Source organism: Hemitrygon akajei, chromosome 11, assembly GCF_048418815.1.
Source record: "Hemitrygon akajei chromosome 11, sHemAka1.3, whole genome shotgun sequence".
NCBI lineage: Eukaryota > Metazoa > Chordata > Chondrichthyes > Myliobatiformes > Dasyatidae > Hemitrygon > Hemitrygon akajei.
The window spans coordinates 42218065-42244583 of NC_133134.1; the positions used below are offsets into that span (position 1 = coordinate 42218065).

The 26519-nt window shown below is 39.0% G+C and overlaps 1 protein-coding gene across 1 annotated transcript in view; it reads left to right on the forward strand.

The window, feature by feature from the left end:
- LOC140736333 (uncharacterized) overlaps positions 1 to 26519 on the forward strand; it is a 457303-nt gene that overhangs the window by 196180 nt on the left and 234604 nt on the right. Inside the window, exons 53-66 of the mRNA XM_073062333.1 lie at positions 532 to 665; positions 4629 to 4723; positions 6357 to 6516; positions 6809 to 6836; positions 7668 to 7749; positions 8245 to 8412; positions 8735 to 8946; positions 11006 to 11100; positions 13162 to 13289; positions 15732 to 15887; positions 18121 to 18308; positions 21839 to 21924; positions 23982 to 24109; positions 24851 to 25006. Of these exons, the coding sequence (XP_072918434.1) occupies positions 532 to 665; positions 4629 to 4723; positions 6357 to 6516; positions 6809 to 6836; positions 7668 to 7749; positions 8245 to 8412; positions 8735 to 8946; positions 11006 to 11100; positions 13162 to 13289; positions 15732 to 15887; positions 18121 to 18308; positions 21839 to 21924; positions 23982 to 24109; positions 24851 to 25006 (1816 nt within the window). The remainder of the gene's footprint in view (positions 1 to 531; positions 666 to 4628; positions 4724 to 6356; positions 6517 to 6808; positions 6837 to 7667; positions 7750 to 8244; positions 8413 to 8734; positions 8947 to 11005; positions 11101 to 13161; positions 13290 to 15731; positions 15888 to 18120; positions 18309 to 21838; positions 21925 to 23981; positions 24110 to 24850; positions 25007 to 26519) is intronic.

A 26519-nucleotide genomic window follows, 5' to 3' on the forward strand; every position in this document is an offset into this window, starting at 1 on the left:
TTGTGTCAGTGTGAATTAATCAATCTGATGGCCTGGTGGAAGAAGCTGTCCCGGAGCTTGTTGGTCCTGGCTTTAATGGTACGGTACCATTTCCCGGATGGTAGCAGCTGGAACAATTTGTGGTGGGGTGACTCAGGTCCCCAATGATCCTTCAGGATCAAGTATCCACTTGACCCATGCAGTAGAAATCAAAATATCTTAAACAAAAGAAGTTTTAAGTTGAGCGATTTAGCAGTGAGCAATTTTAAGAAACAGGCACCAAAGAACTCAATTTAACTGCATGTTTATACATATGCCATTAAATGTAAAAGGATTATTAGTGTTACATTTTTGTAAGTATAATAGACTTCAGTATTCCCATATGACAATTAACCCTTTCATTCAGTTTGCATCAAGGAGGGTGATTCAAGTGGCAATGAGTGTTTAATTTGTTACAGTACCCTACCTTGGCATGTTTGTGCTGGAGTGTGGTGTTGGTCTCAGAGACTGGAGTCGGGGAAGGTGTTTAATGTTTCCGCCCATCTCTTTTAGGGATGCTGGAGCTCTGGATCTATCTACTTGTACACAGTCAACAAAAGACCTTCTTTACATCAAAGCATTGTCTGTCCTTAAATCTGAACAAAGGAACACAATCGCCTACTTCCATCTAATAAAACCCTATCTAGGTCAGTTGCAAGATATTTCTATCTAAAAATGTTAGTTGATTTTGTTTGGAGAACTCTTAAATGACAATAGGTGGTATTTCTTTGTCTTTTATTCTACCAAAGTTTTATATATGAAGGCATTTGCAGCATTAAAATTACGTATTAAGATGTATTTGAAAACATTTGTCAATGTTTTTTGTGCTTTGATTGTAGAATTTTCTAGAACAAAAATGTTTATATACTTTCATTTTATGTAATTTTCATTTGACAACTTGCCCCCAGTGACAACCATTAGTAGGTTCCTTGCTATAGAAGCAGTTTAATCCTAATTTCCACTCAAGTTCAATGGCAGTTTTAGGCCTGCTGAGCAAAATTTCCAAGCATTTTGCTTTAATGAGCTAGAATCTGATCTCCTCTTCTCCTATGCTCAATGTGGTTCAAGTTAATATTCACGATTTAACTGAGCTATCAAAAATGCTTAACTGAAATATGTGCATCACCTGTGGTACTCCATGCAATCAGAGGCCTAAGTTTCATTAATCTTTCTTTATAATTTGTGTCTTTGTTTATGTGATCAGTTTGGTTCTTCGATGAAGTTTGCATTACTTGAACATTTCTCTTTTGATTGAAAAACAGAAATGGACAATGTATTCAAACTGCCAATTGACATGAAACTACACAATTACATCGTGACTTTCTCTGACCTACACTTTACTGACCAGATTATGTAGTGTCTCCCTCTAGGGGAGGCCAAGTGGCACTACAGGTAGTGCAACTGTTCCACATCCCAAACATGTGCTAGTTGGTTAATAGTAAAATTGATCCTAGAAAGGAAACTGGATAATCCTGGAAACTATCGATGGCAAGACCCATGGCAGTGGTAGGGAATCTACTGGAGAAGATTCTTAGGGATTGTATTCCTGAGTATTTGGAAAACTATGATCTAATCAGAGACAGCATGGCTTCGTGCAGGAGGCATCATATCTTATTAGCTCAACTGACTTTTTCAAGGAAGTGATGAAGGTAAAGCTGTATATGTTGTCTACATGGATTTTAGTGAAGTGTTTGGCAAGATCCTTCATGGGAGGCTCTTCCAGAAGATAAAAACCATAGGATCCACAGAGAATTGGCTCTTTTGATTCAGTTTTGGCTTGCGCATAGAAGACCTGATGAGACTTTATTTTTGGCTGGAAATTTGTGACTAGTGGTTTTCCACCGAGTTTCAGATTGGGACCTCTTTTGCATGATTTTATATATGTGTAGGTGAGTTAATAAGTTTGCAGATGATATGAAGATTGTTGGTTTTGTGAATGGCGTAGAAAACTGGCAATGGATGCAGTTGGATATGGCTCTCTAACAGCTTTATAAGCTCTAAGCCACATCTGGAGTATTGCATTCCATTCTCGTTGCTTCATTATGAGAAGTATGTCGAGGCTTTGGAGAAGGTGCAGAGAAAAGTTTACTGTGATGTTGCCTGGACTAGACATCATGTGCTATAAAAGAGGTTAGGGAAATTTGTGTAGCTTTCTGTTGAGCAAAGGAAGCTGAGGGGTGATCTTATGGAGATTCATAAGATTATGAAACGTTGATAAATTTGACAGCCAGTATGTTTCCCAGGTTTGCAATGTCTAATACCAGAGGGTATTCATTGAAGGTAAAATGGGCAAGTTCAAAGGAGATCTGCAAGAAAAGTTTTTTTTTAGTGGTGGGTGCCTGGAATACACTGCTTGAGTTGGCGGTGGAGCAAAAACCACAGAGGCTTTCAAGAGGCTCTTAGATATGCACATGAATTGGCATGATATGGAAAGATGTGAACTTTGCGTAGGCAGAGGAATTAGTTTAGTTTGCCACAACACTGTGGACAGAAGGATGACTTGTGTAGTACTGTTCTATCTTCTAGTACAGGTACACATCTAAACAGGAGAACTGGAGGGGTTCAATGGGCAAATGAGACCAATAGAAATATTCTGAGAGCTATTAATAGATCCAGTGGGCTAAATAGCTTCTTTCCATGTTGTAAGTAAGTAAAATTTTATTTTGTTGGAAAAAATTAAAAAATTACAGATGACTGAAAGTCTGAAATAAAAACAAAACATTGAGAAACACCCAGCAGGTCAGGCAGCATCTGTGAAAGGAAACAGTTAATGTTTCAGGTTGATAATTTTTATGAAAATGGGGATTGGTTTATTAAGTAGTTGAAGAGCAGAAGGAGGGGTGAAGAGAACAAAGTGGTTGTGATGGGGTGTGGACTTGGAGAAAATGAGTGACATAGAATTTGGTGGCTCCATCTGAGAAGGCCTGTTGCTCGCAATTGATCTGTTTGGAAGCCATTAAAATGGCAGAAAGACAATGAGGACCAGGGACTAAAACAGAAAAAAGATGATAACAATTCTGGAACTGTGCGAAATATAACTGTGCAGTTGTTGGGAATCTGAAGCAAAAGAGAAAGCTGGAAGTACCAAGCAAGGCGGGCAACATTTTTTGACAGAAAAATTATGAGTTAATGCCACAGATTAGTGGCTTTTCACCGTATTAGAAAATGTTCTCTTTCATGTGCTTATGGCACCAATATGTTGTTAGGCTAAATTATCCTTGACTTTTGAATCTTGTATCTTTTAACATTATCCAAGCCATTCTAATGCCATCAGGGAAAAAGTACCTTAACCAGCTTTTCTTTCTGAACAAAACAGTTAAGAATTTTAGGACTAAATTTCATCTGCTGTTATTCTGCTAATCTCATATGCATTGAGGTGGCATTTGCATGATTTGCCCCTAGATTGCAGCTCCAATACCTCAGATGAAATAAAACTCTAAAATTTCATAAATAGCCATTTATGTAATTTTTCAAATAGTAGAAATTTCAAGCGAATTAGTGCATGTATTTTTTTACTATCTCCTTCAACTCCACTAGGTTTGCCTAATTTATACTGGGTTTCCAAGACTTTTATAATATTTTCAAAAATCTTGATAGAAGTTAGGAACAGCATTCAACTTCCAACACTGAACCAGGGGATGGCATCTCTTCTCTCTTACAAAGCCACAGTAACAAGTATTAGAGCCATGGAAAATTACAGCACAGAAACAGGCCATTCAGCCCTTCTTGGCTGTGCCGAACCATTTTTCTGCCTAGTTCCACTGTCCTGCACCTGGACCATATCCCTCCATACCCCTCTCATCCATGTACCTGTCCAAGTTTTTCTTAAAAGTTAAAAGTGAGCCCGCATTTACCACTTCATCTGGCAGCTCATTCCACACTCTCACCACTCTCTGTGTAAAGAAGCCCCCCCCCCAATGTTCCCTTTAAACTTTTCCCCCTTCACCCTTAACCCATGTCCTCTGTTTTTTTTCTCCTTTAGCCTCAGTGGAAAAAGCCTGCTTGCATTCACTCTATCTATATCCATCATAATTTTATATACCTCTATCAAATCTCCCCTCATTTTTCTACGCTCCAGGGAATAAAGTCCTAACCTGTTCAACCTTTCTCTGTAATTCAGTTTCTCAAGTCCCGGCAACATCCTTGTAAGCCTTCTCTGCACTCTTTCAACCTTATTAATATCCTTCCTGTAATTAGGTGACCAAAACTGCTCATTAATATTAATACATTTTGTTTCAGCCATTATCCAGTTATTTATTTGTTCCTGAGGTTTATGCTGCAAGTTTCCCTTTCAGAAAAAAAGATACTGAACACAATAGAGCTTTCTGGAAAACACTGGTCAGGCAAGATCTGTTCCTCTGAAGCCAGGGTCATGTCCTCTCAAACTACACTGGAAATTATTTCCAAATTCTTGTTGCATACTCAATGACATTTCAAACAGAAAGCTTCAAGCTCTATGTTTACATAGTCCTGCCGGTGATGAGCTATTTAGTACAATTAGAAAGCTGAACTAATGAATGTGAAATTATTTTAGTTAAAATACTTAACTAATTTATAAAGCTTGTGCAGATGTGTGCCTTGAGTTATAACATAACTCTCTTTTATTTAAGGTGGAATTTCCCTGGGAGATCTTGAAGTCCTTGCAAATATGGAGGTGAACATGAATTTTGCAACCTTTGCAAACCTGAATCCTCAAGTAGTAAAGGTGTGTATTGTCTCACTATTGTTCTTCTGCACCAAACGAGTCCAGTTGCAGCGCTGAAACCTTGTTTTTGTCAAGCTTCTTAACCAGTACGTTTCTGACAAGAAGTTGCGCTGACAATGTAAATGGGAGAAAGAAGTATGTTTGTTTCTAACCTTTGAGCCTGTCTGGGAAAGGGAGTAATGAAAAATGATTCTGTTCTGGTTTTGATTTCTGTTCTGAGGATCTGCCAAATGGTCAGCTGTCAAGAAAAAGTGAGAGGTCCAATCTGTCCATTTATGCCCCCCAAAAGAAGAAAAGCTGTTTGAGCCTCTGTGGTCAATCTTCTATCCACATTGCCTTGAAGGGATAGCTGCAGTGATTTCTCCCTTCAGGCATGAGTTATGATTATATCTCACATCATTAGAATACATAATGTATGGTATTTTCCAAAGTCATAATTTTATAAAATTATGTAATGGTGATATTGCAATCAGACATGTAAATTTGAAGGACTAGTTAAGCTCTTGGTAGTTCCTGATCTGACTACTCAAGTTAAAATCATACATAGTAGGATCTTGGGAGGTTTAGAATTTAAGAATGATTTGGACCCTTCTGTTGCTGCCTGTTTGTTTTCTGCTGGGAATTGTATACATTATTACCGTACCTATTTTATGTTAGGATATTTCCAATTGGAAGCACTACTTAGGAAATGAGGCATAAAACCATCAGTATCATCAAGATCCATGCTAAATGTTTGCTACTATTCCATTGATGTTACATCAGGAAAATAGTGTTGGAAATTCTAAGGAAACGCCTTTAATGTTTTAGTTGCCTCCTTCAACCCAACTAAGCCTGTTGTCACAAGTCAGCTGTAGTGAGAGGTCTAAAAGTAAAACTTGAAAATTGGGATTTGAGATGTTCTTTAGGTCTTTGTGAAAGATGGTGCGAAGCTGTGGTATCCATCGAGCTTGTGGCTCAAACTTTTTTTTTAGTTCATAGGGATGGTTTTGGGGACAGAGCAGGGGTTTAGGGACAGGGATATTGGGACGTTACAGGCCAGGCTGAAGTCCAGATCAGACTCTTCTGAGAGTCAATGGCCCATGGGTGGATGTTGCTGTGGATGAAGGTCAACAAAGATGAGGGCTGATGGGTCCTGGGATTGGAGGTCTGTGTGGGCAGGAGGCATGAGGTCCAGTGACTCCCTGTGTCAGTGAGCCCAGATTCCACGATCTGCAGTTCAGGGCCCTGTCATCTGCGAGTCTTGGGGTCAATACTGAAAATCGAAGCCGGAAGTCAGTGAAACTGGAAGTTTAGGCCTTATGACCAAAATTCTGGATCAGCAAGTCTGCGAGTCCACTGTAGAAGTTGGAAGCCCGATCTGTACGAGTTCATTGGAGGCTGCCTTTCCTGCATTGGAGGCCTGTCTATGTGTTTGAATGGTGGGTAGGTATGAGGGAAGAAAGCTTTGATACAAACAATGGCTTTACATAAGCTATAGGCTGGACAATGGATAATATCAATTCAAAAATTTCATTTGTATAACTTGGCTGTATGTCCATAGAACTTGCATTTCACAAAAAAAGTTTAATGAAGGATTTTCTTTTCATGTGGTATGGAAACAGATTACAGTTAATAATTGCTTTCGTTGTTTCAGAACTTGACCGCTCAAAATCTGATAGACTTGCTTGGGTACAGCATTCAAGCTCTTCAAGATGGAGTCAATGAAACTGTGGTGGTTGTTTGGGTGAACTCACACTTTGAATCTGAAGTCAGACGTTTAGGGTTGTCAGGAGGAATTCCAGATCCTACACGAGGTGTGTACCTTACTTATATGGAAAGAAGTGCTTTTAAGAAATGTTCAGAAATAATGTTCAGAATAATGTTCAGAAATAAAGTCCAGCTCTCCTTTGAGTCATTATAGTCACATCTCCCTTAAGCACAGTGGCTGCATGTTATTATTTGTCTCTTTCCCTTCACGGTTAATCACCAAGTATCCCAGTTCCTTATTTAATGTATTTCAGATTTGTTTTCTCATTTGATTCAGTCTGTATATATTCATGTCAAAAGTGTGCATTTCTAGTAATATTTTTCTCTTTCACACCTCAGAGAGAATATTTTGTGCAGACAAAAACAGGTGAGTATTTAAGGGAAATGTTACTTTGTGTGCAGCCTCTAGAAAACTAGAGCCACTATTAATATGTTAGTAGTGCTATCCCTATGGATCTGAAACATAGATAGTACAGAAAAAGGTTAGTACATTTATGCACAGATTTTGCTCATACGAAACAACACACAGTGTAGAATACTTAAGATCTTTGCTTGGCTCCTTTTGTACGATTTTGAAAAGTGGATTTTTGTAGTACACACCTTCCCCACTATGCAAATACAATCTCTCAGTTTAAACTGAAATAGATCCATTTTCATTTAAGCTGGTCACAAACATGCCTTAAAAATTATTGGTACCCAACAGATCAAAATGTGTTTGTAATCTGCAATGAGAACTAATGTGCAGTATTTACAGAGCTATTTCTAAAATGAAATGAAACTACTTTGACCTCATAAATGTTATCATTCAGTTGTCCAAATAATGCATTAGAAATCCACACTTGGACTATTTCCCAGATGGGTTTAGATAGTTACTAGCAAAGCCTGTACACAGCTCCAGTTTTACTAACATTTGCATAAAGAATTAATATTTAGATGAGACCACTATAAATCACATTTCTGTGTTTCATAATCAATGATGTATTAAGGAAGGCAAGAGCCTTGTGCAAGATGCTTTCAAATTAACACAGAGCAGCTTTTCTGGAGCTGCCATTTCACATAATCTTGATGACAGGACCCCATGGGTAATTCCAATAAGCCAAACATTATTGAGGTCTTTTTGTTTTGATTAATGTTTAAATTTGGTTTTAAAAAGGCACTTAGTTGAATCATAATGGAATCTTTCTGATTGCTTCCGCAGGTTTGCTCTTGATAACTTCCTAAGCAGTGTTAATCCAGAGCAGTTCTGCAACTTTAACATCACAGAATATGCATGTGCTAAGGTAAGCAGTGTCACAATTTACAGGTTGTCATCTAGGGATATTTATTTAGGTTGCTGAAGTACATGTGTGCAATTCTATATTGCGTGTTTTTTTTAGGTCAACTTATTTTATTGATTTGCTTTACCTTCTGACTATTAAAGCGGAATGAATTTCTGAAGGCCTATTCTGCCTTGCTCAATGTGATTTGCCCCAGTTTGTCATATTTCTAAATAAGGTTATCAGAATGATTAGAATTAGGATGGGTATACAATAGCTACTAGAAAGACTCTCACATTGGCTTGTTTATAGCATCTATTACTTATTCTGCATCGTCCTCTGAAATCAGGGTTTTATTGGATAGTAACAAGCAAAATTGTGTGTTAATTAGTCAGTGTTGACTTTGTGTTAGTCTAATGCATTGTAAAAACCACCGCTTAACCAGAAGTTGACTATTTTATGAAATACTAGCTCAGTAAAATAAGTCACGGTTAGTTTTCTGTATGAATTCCTTTACAGGCTGATCTACTGAAGCGGAGTTTAAATAGTGATAACTTGACAGATATTTTCGACTGCTTCATTGGCAAAATGGCTTTGAATGCCACCGATGCAACAGCATTGATTGTTTTTCTTCAGAAGTTTGATGGGACCACACTAAATAAAGCACTCGATAAATTCAATAGGAAGGTAACTAATTATTATTATTTTAAAGTTTTGCTTACTTTGTGGGATGTATGTATTTCTGACAATGTCGATATTAGTTGCCCGTTGATTCCCCTGAATAGAATTGCCTGCTAGGCTGTTTGAGTCTAAACCAGGAATGGATGCATGGCAGTTTGTTGGGCATTTTGCACATTGGTTGTTGTGCACCCTGTTGGGGAGGGGTCTTTCATTGATTCTATTGTGTTTCTTGTATTTGCTGTGACTGCCCGCAAGTAAAGGAATCTCCGGGTTGTATATGGTGATATTATATGTACTTTTACTTTGAACTTTGAATTATTTATTTCAGACCCGAAATACAGAAGGAATTCTCATAGAGACGAAGATCACTTTTATAAATGCTCTGTGGGAGATTGTGAGGATCAATGAAAACTTGACCAATCCAGTCTTCCTGGCAAAATGGTTCCAGGAGAGGCTCAGACCATTCATTTCAGGCATTTCTCAGTCAACATTGAGCCCTGTACTGACGAGAAACTTGTCCTGTGATGGTTACCGAGCAGTGTGAGTAAATGACTCTCTGCATTATCTCGTGATGTGTATTAAACCAGAAGTACAGTACAACCATGTCTAAAAATTGCATATTGTTATTGCTTACGGCATGTAATTAATATTAAGTGACTTAAAATATGTTGGAAGACTTGTTTATTTGACTTTTGATTCAGATTATTGTTATTAATGTAATCTCAGCACTACAGAGCCCTGATTTAGGCCTCATTTTCATTAAATTATGAAGCAGTAATACCACATGTTGTGCCGTTTTATTGAAAGTCCTAGAAACAATACTATGTCTAATACAAACTACACTTTTCACCCGTAGAATCACACAAACGTTGTGCTTGAAAATGTGGCTGCTCTCTGCATTCCTGGAGCCTATTATTGAATTGTTCAAAGATGAATGCCAAGTTATTGAAAAGCTCTGGTTTTGTTAGTGTGCCATTCCAAACAATAACAGCATACATTGAAAATAAGTTATCCATTTTGTTTTAAAGGGCTTTGATACTATAATGGATAGTATTGACATTTGCCCCATTGTTTGTAGTTTATATCAGTGTATGATCTCAGTTTGGCTTCTAGAAATCAATTTAATGTTTCTACTGTGGTCAGAAATCCTTCAATTCAATGAGAAATGATCTACGGTGTCAGTCGTGCACTCCTTTTAGAAGAAGCTGTAGACATCTCACACCTTGTTCTGTGTATCTGTGATTACCTCTCTGGTGCAGTGGTGCGTGCAGACCAATTTCAGACTTGATTGTAAATTGTAGACTTCTACAGTCAGCAGTTTTTGTTCAAGTGCCTCTATGTGCTGGATGTGTTGATGTTTGGTGTGCTTTGGACAAAATTAATGGCAGCCAACAGCTTTTCCATGTCTCTGTGCTCTGCTTCAGCAGGGCTTAAAGTGCCCTGTATGAGCAGTGCCCAAGCAAGAGGTGAGAACCTGAAATGGGTGGGTCTGTGTAACATAGATAGATAGATAGATAGATACTTTATTCATCCCCATGGGGAAATTCAACTTTTTTTCCAATGTCCCATACACTTGTTGTAGCAAAACTAATTACATACAATACTTAACTCAGTAAAAAATATGATATGCATCTAAATCACTATCTCAAAAAGCATTAATAATAGCTTTTAAAAAGTTCTTAAGTCCTGGCGGTTGAATTGTAAAGCCTAATGGCATTGGGGAGTATTGACCTCTTCATCCTGTCTGAGGAGCATTGCATCGATAGTAACCTGTCGCTGAAACTGCTTCTCTGTCTCTGGATGGTGCTATGTAGAGGATGTTCAGAGTTTTCCATAATTGACCGTAGCCTACTCAGCGCCCTTCGCTCAGCTCATAGATCCATCTCTCCTGCAGACCTTTCCTCCGAGTTCATGACCCTTGCCTGAATCTCTCAGCCAACTGAATATGAACCCCTGCTGCCTCAATAGTTGGTCTTTCCCTGTTGAGCTCCCCCAGCTCTTACACTCCTCCAACTACCAAACTCAGTTTGGTTTTCACACATTTGGTTGTTAATTCTACCACTAGATTTACCCTTGATTAATGGTCCTAACCCAACACTAAACCTTCTACTATTCTTATCCCGGAGTGTGCCCTCGTCAGAAAACTCTTGCCCTGACTCTTTTAGTCTTTATTCACACACCATGCATTGACATTTTTTTTCCCATGCCTCTGGGCTTCTCTCCTGTATCTGACCTTTGACTGGACTAATTTATTTCACATTCTTCCCAGTAGTGAGATGACTGATGGAAAGCCCTTAAGTGTTTAGGGCCTGCCCAGTAGTGCATGACACTTTGGACCTGATGCTACTTTGAAGTTTGCATCAGTACATCCATGAAGATGATATTAGTTTGTCTGCCATGAACTGATTGCTTAAGGAGCCTTTTCATATGTTGACTAATTTTTAGGCAAATACTCTGGATTTTTGTACCAAGTATGAAAAAGACCTAACATTTGCAATGAGGGTATATTTTGCATTTTAAAAATGTCCATACTTAATGAAGAAAGATTTTGTATGATGGGGACCTATTCAATAATTCTAATTGTCTTTTTCTGTGATAGTGTAAAAGGACTGATTAAAGGATTCAGAGAAATGTCACCAGAAATGCGCAGGATTGTGCTGAAAGAGTGGATCGTTAATTATCTTAATACCACAGGTATGATGGAAAACCAATTGTAATTACCCAGCATGTTGCAAATAAATTTCTTTGTCAAAATTTTCTATCATGTTTAAAGCATTTCCTTGAAATTGAAATTGTGCTGAGTATGTTTAATGCAGCAATATTTTCATAATCTTATAAGGAGTGTTTTGATCTTTTTTAATCTTCCTTAGTTAAGAATGTATGCCCCTATGAGTTAACTTTTTAATGATTTTGTTTTTGATGGAATAAAGGCATAGGCTAGTTTCTAAACAGTGAACAAGTCGGAAGTGCAAAGTGCCTTGGGAGTCCTAGTGCAGGATTCCCTAAAGGTGAACTTGTAGATTGAGTTGGTGGTGAGGAAGGCAAATGCAATGTTAGCATTCATTTCAGGAGGACTAGAATATAAAAAACAACGATGTCATGTAGAGACTTTATAAGGCATTGGCCAGAGGGCCCCATACCTAAGGAAGGTTGTACTAGCATTGGAGAGGGTCCAAAGTAGATTAATGAGAATGATCCTGTGAATGAAAAATTTTATGAATGAGGAGCACTTTGATGGCTGTGGGTCATGTACTTGCTAGACTTTAGAAGAATGAAGAGGATGCTCATTGAAACATACTGAATTTTGAAGATAGAGTGGACATGGAGAGGATGTTTTCAATAGTGAGAGTCTCAAACCAGAGTGTACAGCTTCAGAATAGAAGAGCGTCCCTTTAGAACAGATGAGGAGGAATTTCTTTAGCTAGAGGATGGTTTATCTGTAGAATTCTTTGCCACAGATAATTGTGGAGGCCAAGACATTGGGTATATTTAATGCGGAGGTTGATAAGTGCTTAAGAAGGCCAAAGGTTATTGGGAGAACATAGGAGAATGGGGTTGGAAAGGAAAATAAATCAGCCATGAGAGAGTGGCAGAGCAGACTCAATGGGCCAAATGGCCTAATTCTGCTTCACTGTCTTGCGACTTATTATTTGACCCATAATAAATGAAAAATTAGTGTAACAAAACCATTCTGATTTTGATACCTTTGATTGCAGTTTTCTGATACGACGTGCACTGTCATGCTAAGTGTATTAGTTTTGCTTTACCCGAGCTTCTGAATCATAATCTGTGATGCACAAAATCAAGGTTAACAACTGAGCAAATGGCGCAGAGTCAGAAGTGCTGTCGTTTGAATGGAGTTTAAATTATGACCCTCAATAATAGGTAGCACTGCTTCGAAGAATAAAAGGGCAGATATACCTTGTGTTCTAGTGTGTATTTGCTGTAACTCTCAACAGCACTGAACGTATTGTTTGATCGTTGAAGCATTGCCGTTGTTTGGGGGGGGTAGCAATGGTGTGTTGAGTTTTCTAAGGTACAGTAGTGACTACATTTTTAAAATGTTTGATTAATTTAAGCACTTGCATGTCCAGAAAGGCAGTATATAAATGAACAATTTTTAATTGTATGCAATATTTTCATGGCGTGACACCTTGAGAAAGTTTTATAAGTAAATGGAAGTATAATTTGCCATGTTATAAATATGAAAAATAAATGACTCATACCTACCTTTCAGAGGCAGGCACATCTCTTACAAATTCAATCTTTTTTTCAAGTACATTAAATATTTGCATCTACCATTTTTATTTCTGTTGAAGTCAGACATCCAACAATTAAAATTTTAATGGATTAAGAAATTTTATGACTTGGCAACCTCGCTTTAAATTTGTGATATCAACTGTAAAATATCATTAAGGAAGAGGGCCCCCTGCCTTAACACTCTCTATCTGCAAGTGAATCCAGATCCACGTTGTCACTTAAATGTCCTTAAAACAACTGATGGTTAAAGGAAAATACTACTTCAAAAAAAAAATGGACAGCAATGCTATCAGCTAGCTATATAGAATTTTAGTTTTACTGTACATAATGAAACAGAATATTAATAGATACTCTTGCTGTTAGCTATTTTAATCTTCATTGAAAACAATACTTGTTTTTTAATCTCCTTGCTTAACTTAAATACAGATGTTTATGACAAGTTTTCTGTGATTCACATGATTGAAAAGTAACCAAGTTCTTCCTTCTTTTGATCAGCATTGGCACTTGACTGTTATGAAAACCGAAGCTTTGTTGTCTTCTTGAAGAGCTCATTTCAATATGTCAGTCGCTTTCTAACTCTGATGGATGTATACACTCTGATGCCACCTGATGTTTTTTCAGAGGTAAAGATTAAAGTTACTTGTGAAATGAGGTGACTGTGGTTTGGAATGCAGATCAGTATTATTTACTTGGTAGCCATTACAATTAAACTGTTCATTTTGTAGTGCTGATGAAGGTCTGACTAGTTCTAATCGAGGATCCCTGACCTTCCCTAAGCATTCACTCTGTTTCTGTTCCCAGAGACGTAGCCTGACTGGCTGAATATTTCCAGCATTTACTGTTTCTGTTTTAATTCTCCAGTTCCAGACTGGGGTATTTTAAACAAATTCTGTAATGCTGCAAAGAAATTTGATTTAAGCATTTCTTAAGAGCTTATAGGATAATTTCATTTGCAGCATACAATCCAAAGCAAATCTGCTGTATTTACTGACCTGGAGTACTTGTGCCGATCTGACCATTTCCCAATAAACCGTGATGGTGATAGGAAGAATGAGAGACTTACATTTTATGGTGTCTTTCGAGATTTGGTACAGACAGTGAGAAAGGTGATGTTCTGCTTGGCATTGACAAAGGGTGTCTTAATATTGAGTAATGCAGCTATGTACTGCAGACCGGGAGACGTATTGTCATCAATGTTATAGAGCTAACATAATGTAAAACTTCAAGGTGGTAATGACTTTAAGGGGCTCCAGCATTGTCTGTCTTTGATCCAACAAGCAATACTCCAGTGCAGTAGCTCGCCTGAATAAACACAGGCGTCTTTTGCCCTTCTCACTTCAGAGGGCCCACTGAGGTTCTTTGCATGTAATATGTGAGTATGAGAGGCAGGGATAGCATATAACATGGAGCCAAGCTTTACCAGTTGTTTTCTGAGAGCCCTGGATCATGGTGTTCGTGGTCTTTATGAGGATGTTGTTGCTGCCTCTCATCTACTTTGTGCCATGTAGAATGAAGGGAAAAAGACCTGACGTCTATTACAAATAATGAAAGTTGTTTTAAAAGGTGTTGCAGCAGCAACCATGTGCGAGTCGTGATTTGGGAGCTGGAATTTCTGCTGGAAGTTCCGGCAGCAAAAGAGGTGATGATGACGAGGCCTCCGTCGGTCAGGACATGCTGTTGTGTCCTAGCTGTCTAGAAACGCAAGCCGGGGCAGTACCATATGGAGAGCAAGCGGTTGCCCATGTAGCAAGCTCCCCCTCTCCATGCATCTGATGAACCCAAAGGAACAGCAGAGACTGACACAGTTCGGCACCAGCAATGTTGCAGGAGTTGCCACTCTGATGCACCATCAATAACTCACTCTGAGACGTAAGAAACGAGATATTGGCTTTTATTGACTGGAAGAATGAACAACACTACATCCTGGAGAATGAGGCCGGGCTCAGGCCTCAATCGCCTTTATACAGGGGTCTGTGGGAGGAGCCACAGGAGCAGTCAGCAGGGGTCTGTGGGAGGAGCCACAGGAGCAGTCTAGACAGGTATATGTAGTTCACCACACACTCTGCATCGAACTCAACGTAGGGCTGCCTTAGGGACTCCAGCTCTGGATTTTTCCCTCAGGATTTACTCCCAAAGCCTTCCCCATGAGAGGGTTTCGCTGCAAAGCAGCGGAGGTTTGAGATCAGAGCTTTCCTTCTCCAGGATGAGCTGCGAACCTGTGGTGAACTACATATACCTGTCTGGACACGCCCCCTGCTGACTGCTCCTGTGGCTCCTCCCACAGACCCCTGTATAAAGGTGATGAGGTCTGAGCCTGGCCTCTCTGTCTCCAGGATGTAGTATGGTGGTCAATCACTGCTTGTTCCTTCTTCCAGTCAATAAAAGCCGATACCTCGCCTTTACGTCTCAGAGAGAGTTATTGATGGTGCATCACAACCACTGCTGACAAGCCCCATCTGCCTGAAGCGACTGGCTCGAAGGCACCTGTAATCCCCCTTTACCCCTTCTCCTGTCAATAGAAATGGTTCTGCCGGGCTTAGTAGCTAAGCCACATGTGAAGGCCAGGAGCTGGTTTTGGTTGTCAGAGGCTATTTGAGGCACACACCATTAGGAGCATTTAATAGATAGTGGGAGCTTGTCCCTACTACCACCCCCCAGCTATAACAACCTTAAGGAACTTTAAGGCAGCAAAAGTAGTCCAGTGCAATGACACTGACCACCTCCTGCAATGTTTATCAGATAGCATTGATGAGTCAGAAACTAGGTATCGTATCATGATTTGCAATTAAAATACCATTTGTGTCAGAGGTAAGCCTGACTTTGTATTCCAACACTGTAGGTTATGCTGTTTGCCTGCTGACAATAGTAGAATTAGAGTGGTGAGACTGTGGGCCACCATGTTTATTTTTTAACCCCATACTAAAACATCCATTTAAGGTTACATGTTTAAACTATACGGCAAATAATGCTTTTGTTGCTGTAACTTCCTCTTCATTTATGTGTTTTGCCCAGTCTGATTCCTGTTGCGTACATAGAGTAAGGAAATTCCTTAATGTATTTCACAGGTGTTGAAAATCGTCGAAGACAGTGCATTGGTTGAAGTTCTAAACAGGCCTGGATTCATTGATAATTACAGCATTCTGACAAGCATCTTAATCCGTATTCAACCAGTCCAAAAGTTGGCTGCAGTTATTCGGCAATTCTTCATGGAGAGCCACAATGTAAGTTGCTTTCACTCCTGAGATTTCACTGTTTAGTGCTTCCCTAGCTATACTGTCAATTTTATTAGAGCCATGTGGTACCTGAGAATATATCTGTTCCTTTCACTCAGAGATTAAGAAATGGATAGTGGGCATACTAGCTGCAAGACAAATTGGGTATGTGAATATCACAAGGGTTATGGAATTATGTTCTTTAATACTCATATCAGCTCTACAAGTCCCTCAATTCCTTGTACTTGTTCCACCATTCAACATTATCTGTAATTTAAACTCTCCATCTACCTTTGAGAAACTCTCACTCCCTTATCGAGTGTCTATCTATCTCTGTATTAAAAATATTCAAAGATTCTGTTCCCTCCCCTCCCCCCACTCCCCATCTTGAGGAAGAAAATTTTAGGACTTATGGCCTTTCAAGAGAAGAAAAATTTGCCATATCTCGATCTTAAATAAGTGACCCTGTGTTTTTAAAGGATGGCCCAGTGCTACAAGAGAAAACTCAATCTCTACATCCACCCTGTCAGAACTTCTTGGGATCTTTCATGTTTCAATCAGGCTGTCTCACCCGAGGAGCACAGTAGAATGGGGGGATATGGAAATACAGATCCATAATTCCATGAGAGTGGCATTACAGGTAGAAAGGATTTTAAAAAGAGCTTTTAGCACTTTGGCTTTCGTAAGTGACAGTATTGAGGATAGGGGTTGGGATGTTATGTTGAAGTGTATAAAATGTTAGTGAGAGTTAATTTGGAGTATTGTGTGCAGTTCTGATCACCTACCTACAGGGAAGACATCTATAAGTTTGAAAGAGTACACAGAAAATTTACAAGGATTTTGCCAGGACTTGAGGATTTGAATTATAGGGAAAGGGTGAGTTAGGCTAGGACTTTTATCACCTGGAGAATAGAAGAACGAGGGATGGTTTGATAGCGGTACACAACATTATGAGGGTATAGACAGGTAAACACAAGCAATCTTTTTCTGCTGAAGTTGGGTGAGACTAGGTCATAGGTTAAGGGTGAAAGATGAAATTTTTAAGGGGAACCTGAGGGGGACCTTCTTCACTCAGAAGGTGATGAGTCTTGGAATGAGCTGCCATCGGATATACTGGATGTGGGTTTGATTGCAATATGAGTGCTTAGTTCCCTGCTGTACCCACTTAATACTTATAACAATGCGGTTCAGCACAGCTCCAATGCCATATTTAAGTTTGCTGATGACTCCATTGCCATTGGCCAAATCAGGAGTGGTGATGAATCAGCATTTAAGAGGCTATCAGGTAGAAGGTATAGGAGCCTCAAGACACACACCACGAGGTCCAAGAACAGTTATTACCTCTCAACCATCAGGCTCCTGAACCAGAGGGGATAACTTCACTTAGCTTCAGTCGCCCCATCATTGAAATGCTCCCACTGAACTGGACTCACTATCAAAGATTCTTTATCTCATGTTCTCAATATTTATTTCCTATTTATTCATTATTATTATTTCTTTTTTCTTCTTTTGAATTTGCACAGTTTGCATATTTTTGCATGTTGGTTGTTTTCTGTCCTGTTGCCTGTGGCCTTTGATTCTATTGTGTGTTTTACTGTGATTACCCACAAGAAAATGAACCTCAGGATTGTACAGTATATGGTCATATACATGTATTTTTATAATAAATTTACTTTGAACTTAAGAGAAGATTGGATAAGTACTGTACATGGATGGGGAGTGCGGGGGGGGGGGGGCGGTATGGAGGGCTATGGTCCAGTTGTGGGCTTATGGGAATAGACAGAATAACAGTTCAGAGTTGGCTAGATGGGCAGAAGGGCCTGTTTCTATGTTGTAGTGCGCTATGACTGCAGAACTTTTTCAAAGAATTACATGAGGTTTCCCATCATTGCAAAAGAAAATAAGCAGTAATTGGTTATCTCATCCATAACACTAAAAGGTCTGATAAAGCTTGCACAAAAGAACTTGTCGGTTATTGGTGTTAAGGCTGGAAGAAACTAGTTATAATTTAAATTTGTCATTCAGTAGGGTAACAATTCTCTACAACCTAGTATCCAGTTTAGAAAAACTAATTTTTACTTGTTGACAACAAATATTGATAATTGTCAGTGTTGTTCACAGACAAGGAAAGAAGAAATTTTAAAAAATATCTGACTGGTGGAAAGTCAAAATGTAGCAAGTTGATTTAGCTGCATTATCATGCAAATATGTTGTTCTAAAGCAAAATTTCTTCTCTTTTCAGAGAAATATTTCAGCTGCCATCATAGAGGGGGTACGGCTTGAGTTTTCCAGAAGTGTGTCTGGAGTTGGTGATCCTAAATTGAATAAATGGCTAAATTCCACACTAATTCCATCTCTGCCATTGATCAGTAGCTTCCTTTTCTCTTCCAGAAATAGAGAGCGATTCCCCTGCTATCCATTCAATAAAATGTAAGTACATTTCTAATCAAATGTAATCTCTAATTAATTGTAGTGACCCATTGTTTCATGGCCAAGAAGCAGGACATCATCTATACAGTTTTGTGGGTAATCATTTGCATTTGTGTTTGAGGTTTATCTGTTGGGAATTAAAGTAGTGTACAGGATTTAAGGAACTGGGAATTGCACATTCATCGGATTCCAATGTATGCTGCGAGCAGAGGGTGTTAGTTAAGTTTACAGAAGGACTTGATAGATCATGGAAGAGGGCGGATGGTTGAGGGATGTTTGAGTATCTGAAGTGTGTTTAGGCTAGATGGAGCCTGTTTATTCAAGCTCAAAGTTGAAAGTACATACCGTATATGCACAGGGACTATGAGAGAGTTTTTTTTTTACAGTTTTCTGTACTTCCTGCCCAATAGTAACTGTGAAAAGGTAACATAGCTAGGCTGGTGAAGCACTCTGTTGATAGGTATTGCCTTCTTAAGCCAGTGCCTCCTTATAAATGCTACTAAAGGCGTGGAGAGATGTGCCCATGATATTTAGGCCAAGTCTACCATTCTCTGCAGCTTCTTGCATTTCAGTGCATTTGAACTGCCGTTACCAGACCGTGATGCAACCAGTCAGGGTGGTTTCAGCAGCACATCTGTCGAAATTTTTCAGTGTGGGTGTGACCTTCTAAGAAAGTAAAGGCCCTGGTGCACTTCTGTTATGATGTGCTGAGCCAAGGCAGGACACCCAGTATGTTAACCCTTGAAACTTAAAGCTGTCGACACTCTCCACCACTGATCCCTGAATGAAAAGTGGTGTACATTTCCCCTTCCTGAAGTCAACAATCAATTCTTTAGTTCTGCTAATATTGAACAAGAGGTTGTTTCTGCAGCACCACTCAACCGGGTAACCTAGCGTTTGTTGTTACCAATCCTCACTGATTGAAGGTTGTCAATAAGAAAGCCAAGTACCCAAATACAGAGGGAGATCCAGAGGCTCAGGTTATGAAGCTCAATTATGAGCTGGATGGAATGATTGTGTTTTGAATGTGGTGCTGTACTCGATTAACAGCAGCCTGATGTACGCTAAGGTCAGGTGTGCGACCTGCAGTCGCAAGGAACGGTGTCGTGTAATGGTGTGTATTCTTTTCCATTGTCTTTTCTGATAAAATAGAATATTTTAATGTAGAGGATGTGGAGAGTCTGCAGAGGGATATAGATAGGTTAAGTGAGTGAGCCAAGATCTAGCATTTACAACATTGTAAATGCGAGATCATCCACATTGGAAGGAATAATAAAAGAGCAGATTATTATTTAAATGGTGAAAGATTGCAGCATGCTGTTGTGCAGAGAGACTTGGGAGTGCTTGTTCATGAATTGGAAAAGGTTTGCTTGCAGCTACAACAGGTTATTAAGAAGGCAAACAGAATGTTGGTCTTCATTGCTAGAGAGATTGAATTCAAGAGCAGGGAGGTCATACTGCAACTATACAGGGTACTGTTGAGGCCACACCTGGACTACTGTGTGCAGTTCTGGTCTCCGTACTTGAGGAAGGATATACTGACTTTGGAGGCAGTGCAGAGGAGGTTCACCAAGTTGATTCCAGAGATGAAGGGGTTAACTTATGAGGAGAGATTGAGTCATCTGGGACTATACTCTCTGGAATTCAGAAGAATGAAAGGGGATCTTATAGAAACATACAAAATTTTGAAAAGGATAGATAAGATAGAAGTAGAAAAGTTGTTTCCATTGGTAGGTGAGACTAAAACTAAGCGACATTGCCTCAAGATTCAGGTGAGAAGATTTAGGATGGAGATGAGGAGAAACTGTTTTTCCCAGAGAGTGGTGAATCTGTGGAATTCTCTGCCCAGGGAAGCAGTTGAGGCTTCCTCACTAAATATATTTAAGATATGGTTAGATAGGTTTTTACGTAGCAAGAGAATTAAGGGTTATGGGGAAGAGGCAGGTGGATGGAGCTGAGTTTACGGACAGATCAGCCACGATCCTATTGAATGGCGGGGCAGGCTCGATGGGCTGGATGGCCTACTCCTGCTCCTATTCCTTATGTTCTTATGTAATATCACACCCTTCTAGGTATTGAATTTCATCTGTTATGTGCCCACCCATAATTCAGCCTCTACAGCCTTGATTTTCTACTCCTTGTAGAGTAGAGTAGAGTGGAGGCCTGTGACTAATGGTGTGCCACAGGGATCAGTGCTGGGTGAGACCGAATCTGGAGTATTGTGTGCAGTTTTGGTCACCTAATTACAGGAAGGATATTAATAAGGTTGAAAGAGTGCAGAGAAGGTTTACAAGGATGTTGCCGGGACTTGAGGAACTGAGTTACAGAGAAAGTTTGAATAGGTTAGGACTTTATTCCCTGGAGCGTAGAAGAATGAGGGGAGATTTGATAGAGGTGTATAAAATTATGATGGGTATAGATAGAGTGAATGACAGACAGACAGACATACTTTATTGATCCCGAGGGAAATTGGGTTTCGTTACAGCCACACCAACCAAGAATAGTGAAGAAATATAACAACATAAACCCATAAATAATTAAATAATAATAAGTTAATCATGCCAAGTGGAAATAAGCCCAGGACCAGCCTATTGGCTCAGGGTGTCTGACACTCCGAGGGAGGAGTTGTAAAGTTTGATGGGCACAGGTAGGAATGACTTCCTATGACGCTCAGTGTTGCATCTCAGTGGAATGAGTCTCTGGCTGAATGTACTCCTGTGCCTAACCATTACATTATGGATGGGAGTCATTGTCCAAGATGGCATGCAACTTGGACAGCATCCTCTTTTCAGACACCACCGTCAGAGAGTCCAGTTCCACCCCCACAACATCACTGACCTTCCGAATGAGTTTGTTGATTCTGTTGGTGTCTGCTACCCTCAGCCTGCTGCCCCAGCACACAACAGCAAACATGATAACACTGGCCACCACAGCCTCGTAGAACATCCTCAGCATCATCCGGCAGATGTTAAAGAACCTCAGTCTCCTCAGGAAATAGAGATGGCTCTAACCCTTCTTGTAGACTGCCTCAGTGTTCTTTGACCAGTCTAGTTTATTGTCCATTCGTATCCCCAGGTATTGCAGAAAATGCAAGCAGGCGTTTTCTACTGAGGCCAGTGGAGAAAAAAACCAGAGGTCATGGGTTAAGGGTGAAGGGGGAAAGTTTAAAGGGAACATTGGGGGGGCTTCTTCACGCAGAGAGTGGTGGGAGTGTGGAATGAGCTGTCAGATGAAGTGGTGAATGCGGGCTCACTTTTGACATTTAAGAAAAACTTGAACAGGTATATGGATGAGAAGGGTTTGGAGGGATATGGCCCAGGTGCAGGTCAGTGGGACTAGGCCGAAAAGTGGTTCGGCACAGCCAAGAAGGGCCAAAAGGTCTGTTTCTGTGCTGTAATCTTCTGTGGTTCTATGGTTCTTAGAAAATGTTGCTATTGTCTTTAATTCAATGAGCTTCAAGTGGCTGTTCGAAGGGGTGTTTTCTCTTTATTTTAATGGCCTATGGTGAATTTCTGTTTTTTTTCTCCTAGTGTTACAATACTGAGTTTTTTTAAAGAGCATCTGAATTCCAGTGATCAAGGAGCCATATATGAAAACATATTAAATTATACCAAAGGTATAACTGATCTATTATACTGTGTAACTTGGTGATTTGTCAAATTTGTGTGCATACATTCTAGTGAAATTTTCTGTCTCTCACCTTATTTCTCCAGTTGCTAATCTTTTGACTCTTTGTTTTCTAATAGATTTTATAAGCAAGTTTATAATACCGGCTGTTCTGTTAAAAAATCGTCCATCTGAAATGTTGACCATTTCTTTATCCACAGATGCTTCATAATAGATTTTTAAGGAAGTTTATAGTACCAGTTGTTCTTTTAAAAAATCGTTGATCTGAAATGTTGACTCTTTCTTTCTCCACAAATGCTTCATAATCTAGCATTTTCTGTTCTCTTTTCTGATTTCCGAGTTTTCTTAGCACCATGAGGTATAGGAGCAGAATTAGAACAGTTGGCCAATCAAGTCTGCTCTGTCATTCAATCAAGACTGATTTTTTTTAACCCCATTCTCTTGCGTTGTCCCCATCACGTTTACCTTTCCAGTCGAGAACCTATCAATCTATTTGGCCTCCACAACACTCTATGATAGCAAATTCCACAGATCTGCCACACCTTTGCTGAAGAAATGCCTCCTCATCTCAATTTTACAGGGATATCCCTTTATTCTGAAGCTGTGCCCTTGGATGCTGGACTATCCTACATGCTATTACCCTGAAGCTTTGCATCCTAGTCCTTGACTCTCCCACTACTGGAAACACCCTCTCCAAGTTCAACCCCTCTCATTCTTCTGAACTCCATTAAGTACAGGCCCAGAGGCGTGAAATGCTTCTCAAATGTCAAACCTTTCATTCCTGAGATCTTTCTTGTGAAGCTCCTCTGGACTGTTTCCAGCATTAGCACATCCTTCCTTGGAGACAGGGCCCCAAATTGATCACAGTAATCCAAATTCAGTCCAACCAATGCCCTACAAAGCCTCAGCAATACATACTTGCTTTTATATTCTAATTTGTTTTCATCTCACAAAACACTAACCTGCATTGGATATTGTCTCCTGTTTGACACTGTTGCCTCTTCTATTTGCAGAAACTGTGTTTATGATTAAGAATGTCATTAAACTGGCAAGGATGCAAAAGCAATCTCCAAGGATATTCCTTGGACTGGACAGTTTAGGTTATAAATTGAGACTAAATAGGCTAGGACTTTTTTCTTTGTGCATAGGAGGCTGAGAGGTGACCTTATAGAGGTATAGTTAATTATGAGGGGCATTAATAAGATGACTAGCCAAAGTCTTCTCTCCAGAATAGGTGAGTCTAGTACTGAAGGGCATAGGTTTAATGTGGTAGAATAAAGACTTAAGAGGGACATTTGGGCAACTTTTTTCACAGAGTGAGTAGTGAGAATCTGGGACAAAGTACCAGATGAAGTGGTAGAGATGGGTAGAATTATGACATTTTAAGAAGTAGTTGGATAGGTAAGGTTTAAAGGGATATAGACTAAATGCAGGCAAATGAGACTAATTCAATTAGGCAACTTGGTCAGTGCAGATGAGTTGGGTTGGAGGTCCAGATTTGAACTGTATAATGGAATGACTCAGTCGCCAGCCCTTGGTACCTAGTCAGTTGACTATTCAACCAATGAAGGTGAAACCAACTGTCAAGATAGTCTGAACTTAAAATATGGACCAAAAACCTCAGAGTGTGACAGTTGTTAACTTTTTTTTCTAAATATGAAGTTAATCATGTAATGATTTGCTGAGTTAAATTAATTTAAAGTCATTGTATCCAACAAATGCAGACTGACCTTGTAATGTGTTCTGGAAGCCAAGGGTGGGCACCAAATACTGCTGACAACCCATGAATAAATATTAGAAATAACTTACAAGTACATGCAGCATAGCATAAAATATCACCAAAGTATTCATATTATTTGAAGCCTTTATGGCTGAAACAGAATGGACATGTTAGTAATTGATGGCTTGTTTTTGGAAGTTGTGACTCATTTACAGATTCATCAGCTTCACTTTGAATAAATTGGATTTTAAGTGTTAATAATAACTTGTAATATCCTTTTCCATAAATGGAATCATTGAGAAGTAACCTTTTTTTGTTTTTTCCAGCATTCCCACTTAATTGTTATGAAAACAACAGCTTTGCTCATTATTTGAAGACCTATTTCCAAAATTATTCCAACTTTCTATCTCTGAAGGATGCATATTCAGTGGTATCTCCTGAACATTTAGCTGAGGTAAAAAATGAATAATTCTATTGTAATGAGGTTTTTTTCTACTGGGATTGACATTTTAAAAAATATATTCAGTTCAGAAATATGGGCCCTTCAGGCGGAGCAAATAATTAATTGTCCATTCCCTTGGGAAGGCACCTTGAACTAGTTGTTAAGGTTTGAATATACTCAGAATGCTGTTAGAACTTATGCTAAGTAATCCAATTACTGGGCTAATTTTTTTTGCTGTTGTAGAAATTTTCATTAGCCAATGGTACTGGTTTTATAAGTGTGTTGCAACCAGGCAGGGATTGCTATTTGGTGTTTAAATAAAACCAAAAATCTATTGCTTCTAACTTTTAATTGGGACTTAGTTTTCCAGTTTGGAGTCAATTAATATGTAATGTATTTAAATGATGAGAATGGAAATTGCAAAGACATTATTTTAATCCATATATCTTTCCATTCCCACTGGAAAGGCTGGGTAACAATTGGTCTGAGAGAAGTGACATCATCAAAACGTGAGCAATGTCTGTAGCCTTTAGTCACAGAAGTAGATCTGTAGAAATTGTTCTGGTTAAAAAGAAAATAATTAACAGTCACAATCTAATGCTAAGGTTTTATTTTGTGTGGAATGCTAATATATTGGTCAAACTTCATTTCCCACATACAAAAACTGAACAAGATTATATTTGTAACAGAAGTTCTTGTATACTCACACAGCTTGCTCCAAAATATTTATCTTTATTGGAATTTTCTTTTCAGGTGTTACAGAATACCAATCCCAAGGAATTGGCTGATCTGCTGAGAATGCCTAGATTCATCGATGACTATAAGATTTTGATTAGGCTTTTAATCAATATCCGATCCAGGAAAAATCTGAGCTTACTTCTAGTTGAATTCATCACCAAAACTCAAGATGTAAGTTGCAAATATTACTTTTACCATTTGGACTGTAGCGTTAAGTGCAGATAAGCTAAAAATCCCTCTGTAGTGCAGCACAGTATGGACCATTTGGCCATGATGTTGAGCTGACTTGTATAACCCTACTCCACAATCAATACAACCCTTCCATCTGACACAACCTATAACCATCAATTGTTATTGCATCCATACAGTATGCCTATCTAAGAGTCTCTTAAATGTCCCTATTGCATCAGCCTCTGCTGCTATCCCCAGCAGTGCATTCCAGGTGCCTACAACTTGCAGTGTATATAAAAAAATATCTTTGACATCTCCCCTAAACTTTCCTTCAATCACTCTAAATGGATGCCATTGCCACTCTGAGAAAAAGTTGCTGGCTATTCACTCTATCTATGCTTCTTCTAATCTTACATATACCTGTATCAAGTTGCCTCATATCCTGCTTTGCTCCAAAAAGGAGAACCCTAGCTCACTCACTCTTTCCTCACATACTGTAACTCCTCCGCACCCCCTCAAAAGATTCCACATCTGTCTTGCAATGAGATGACCAGAATGAACAAAACACTCCAAGTGTGGTCTAACCAGAGTTTTATGGAGCTGCAACATTATGTTGAACTCAATCCCCTATTAATGAAGTCCAGCATTCTTAGCTTGCATAGCAACTTTGAGGAATCTGTAACTTGGAACCCACACTTATAAGACTTCTGCCATTGACCTTCTACTCTGCCTTCAAGTTCGATTTTCCTCAGATTTACATAGATTTTGCTGTGTAGCCCTAATTGTTTAATACAATTGTGTAGTGCCTTTGGGATGATACCAGTTGTAGAAATTACTGTTGGGACAATATATCCCTTGTCCCTGTTCCAAAATCTTTCAATTTCCTCTTTTAATTCAACATATTTTTGATGTTTTTCACTTATTGATTTCTGTAAGTTAAGTGTGTTTGGAATGGTTACATCTGTTAATTATCCTGTAGTAGTATATCCAGACGGTTATTATGGATTGTCCTATCTGTAATAAAGAATCGACTGTAATAAAATTTGTGTTATTCTGAATCAGGCTTGTATTTATAGTAAGGTGTGACTTTTTTAAGTTTGTATGTTAATGCAAGAATTTGGTGAATGATTATTTTATTATTATTATTAGTATTGGAATATTTTAAAGCCTTCCACCATGAACAATCCAAAATAATTATTGAAAATTGCAGCAAATCCACTACAGTATTTCTCATTTTTAATATCCTATCATTATCCTCTTTTGATACTTCTTTTCTTTTCATTTGGCTGTTAAACTATTACTCTTTGCTGCTATATGACCTGCTAGTTTACACTCAGATTCTGTCTTCTCCACCTATAATTTTCTTTATCGTTATTTGTTGGTTTCTAGTTTTGTTGATCCTCCGGATGGCCTCTTTCTTTGCACGCCTTTTCTTTGAAACTGAGAACATCCTGAATTTCCTTAGTTAATCAGAGTTTCATCCTTCTTTCCTTGTCGCAATATACCTTTGCTG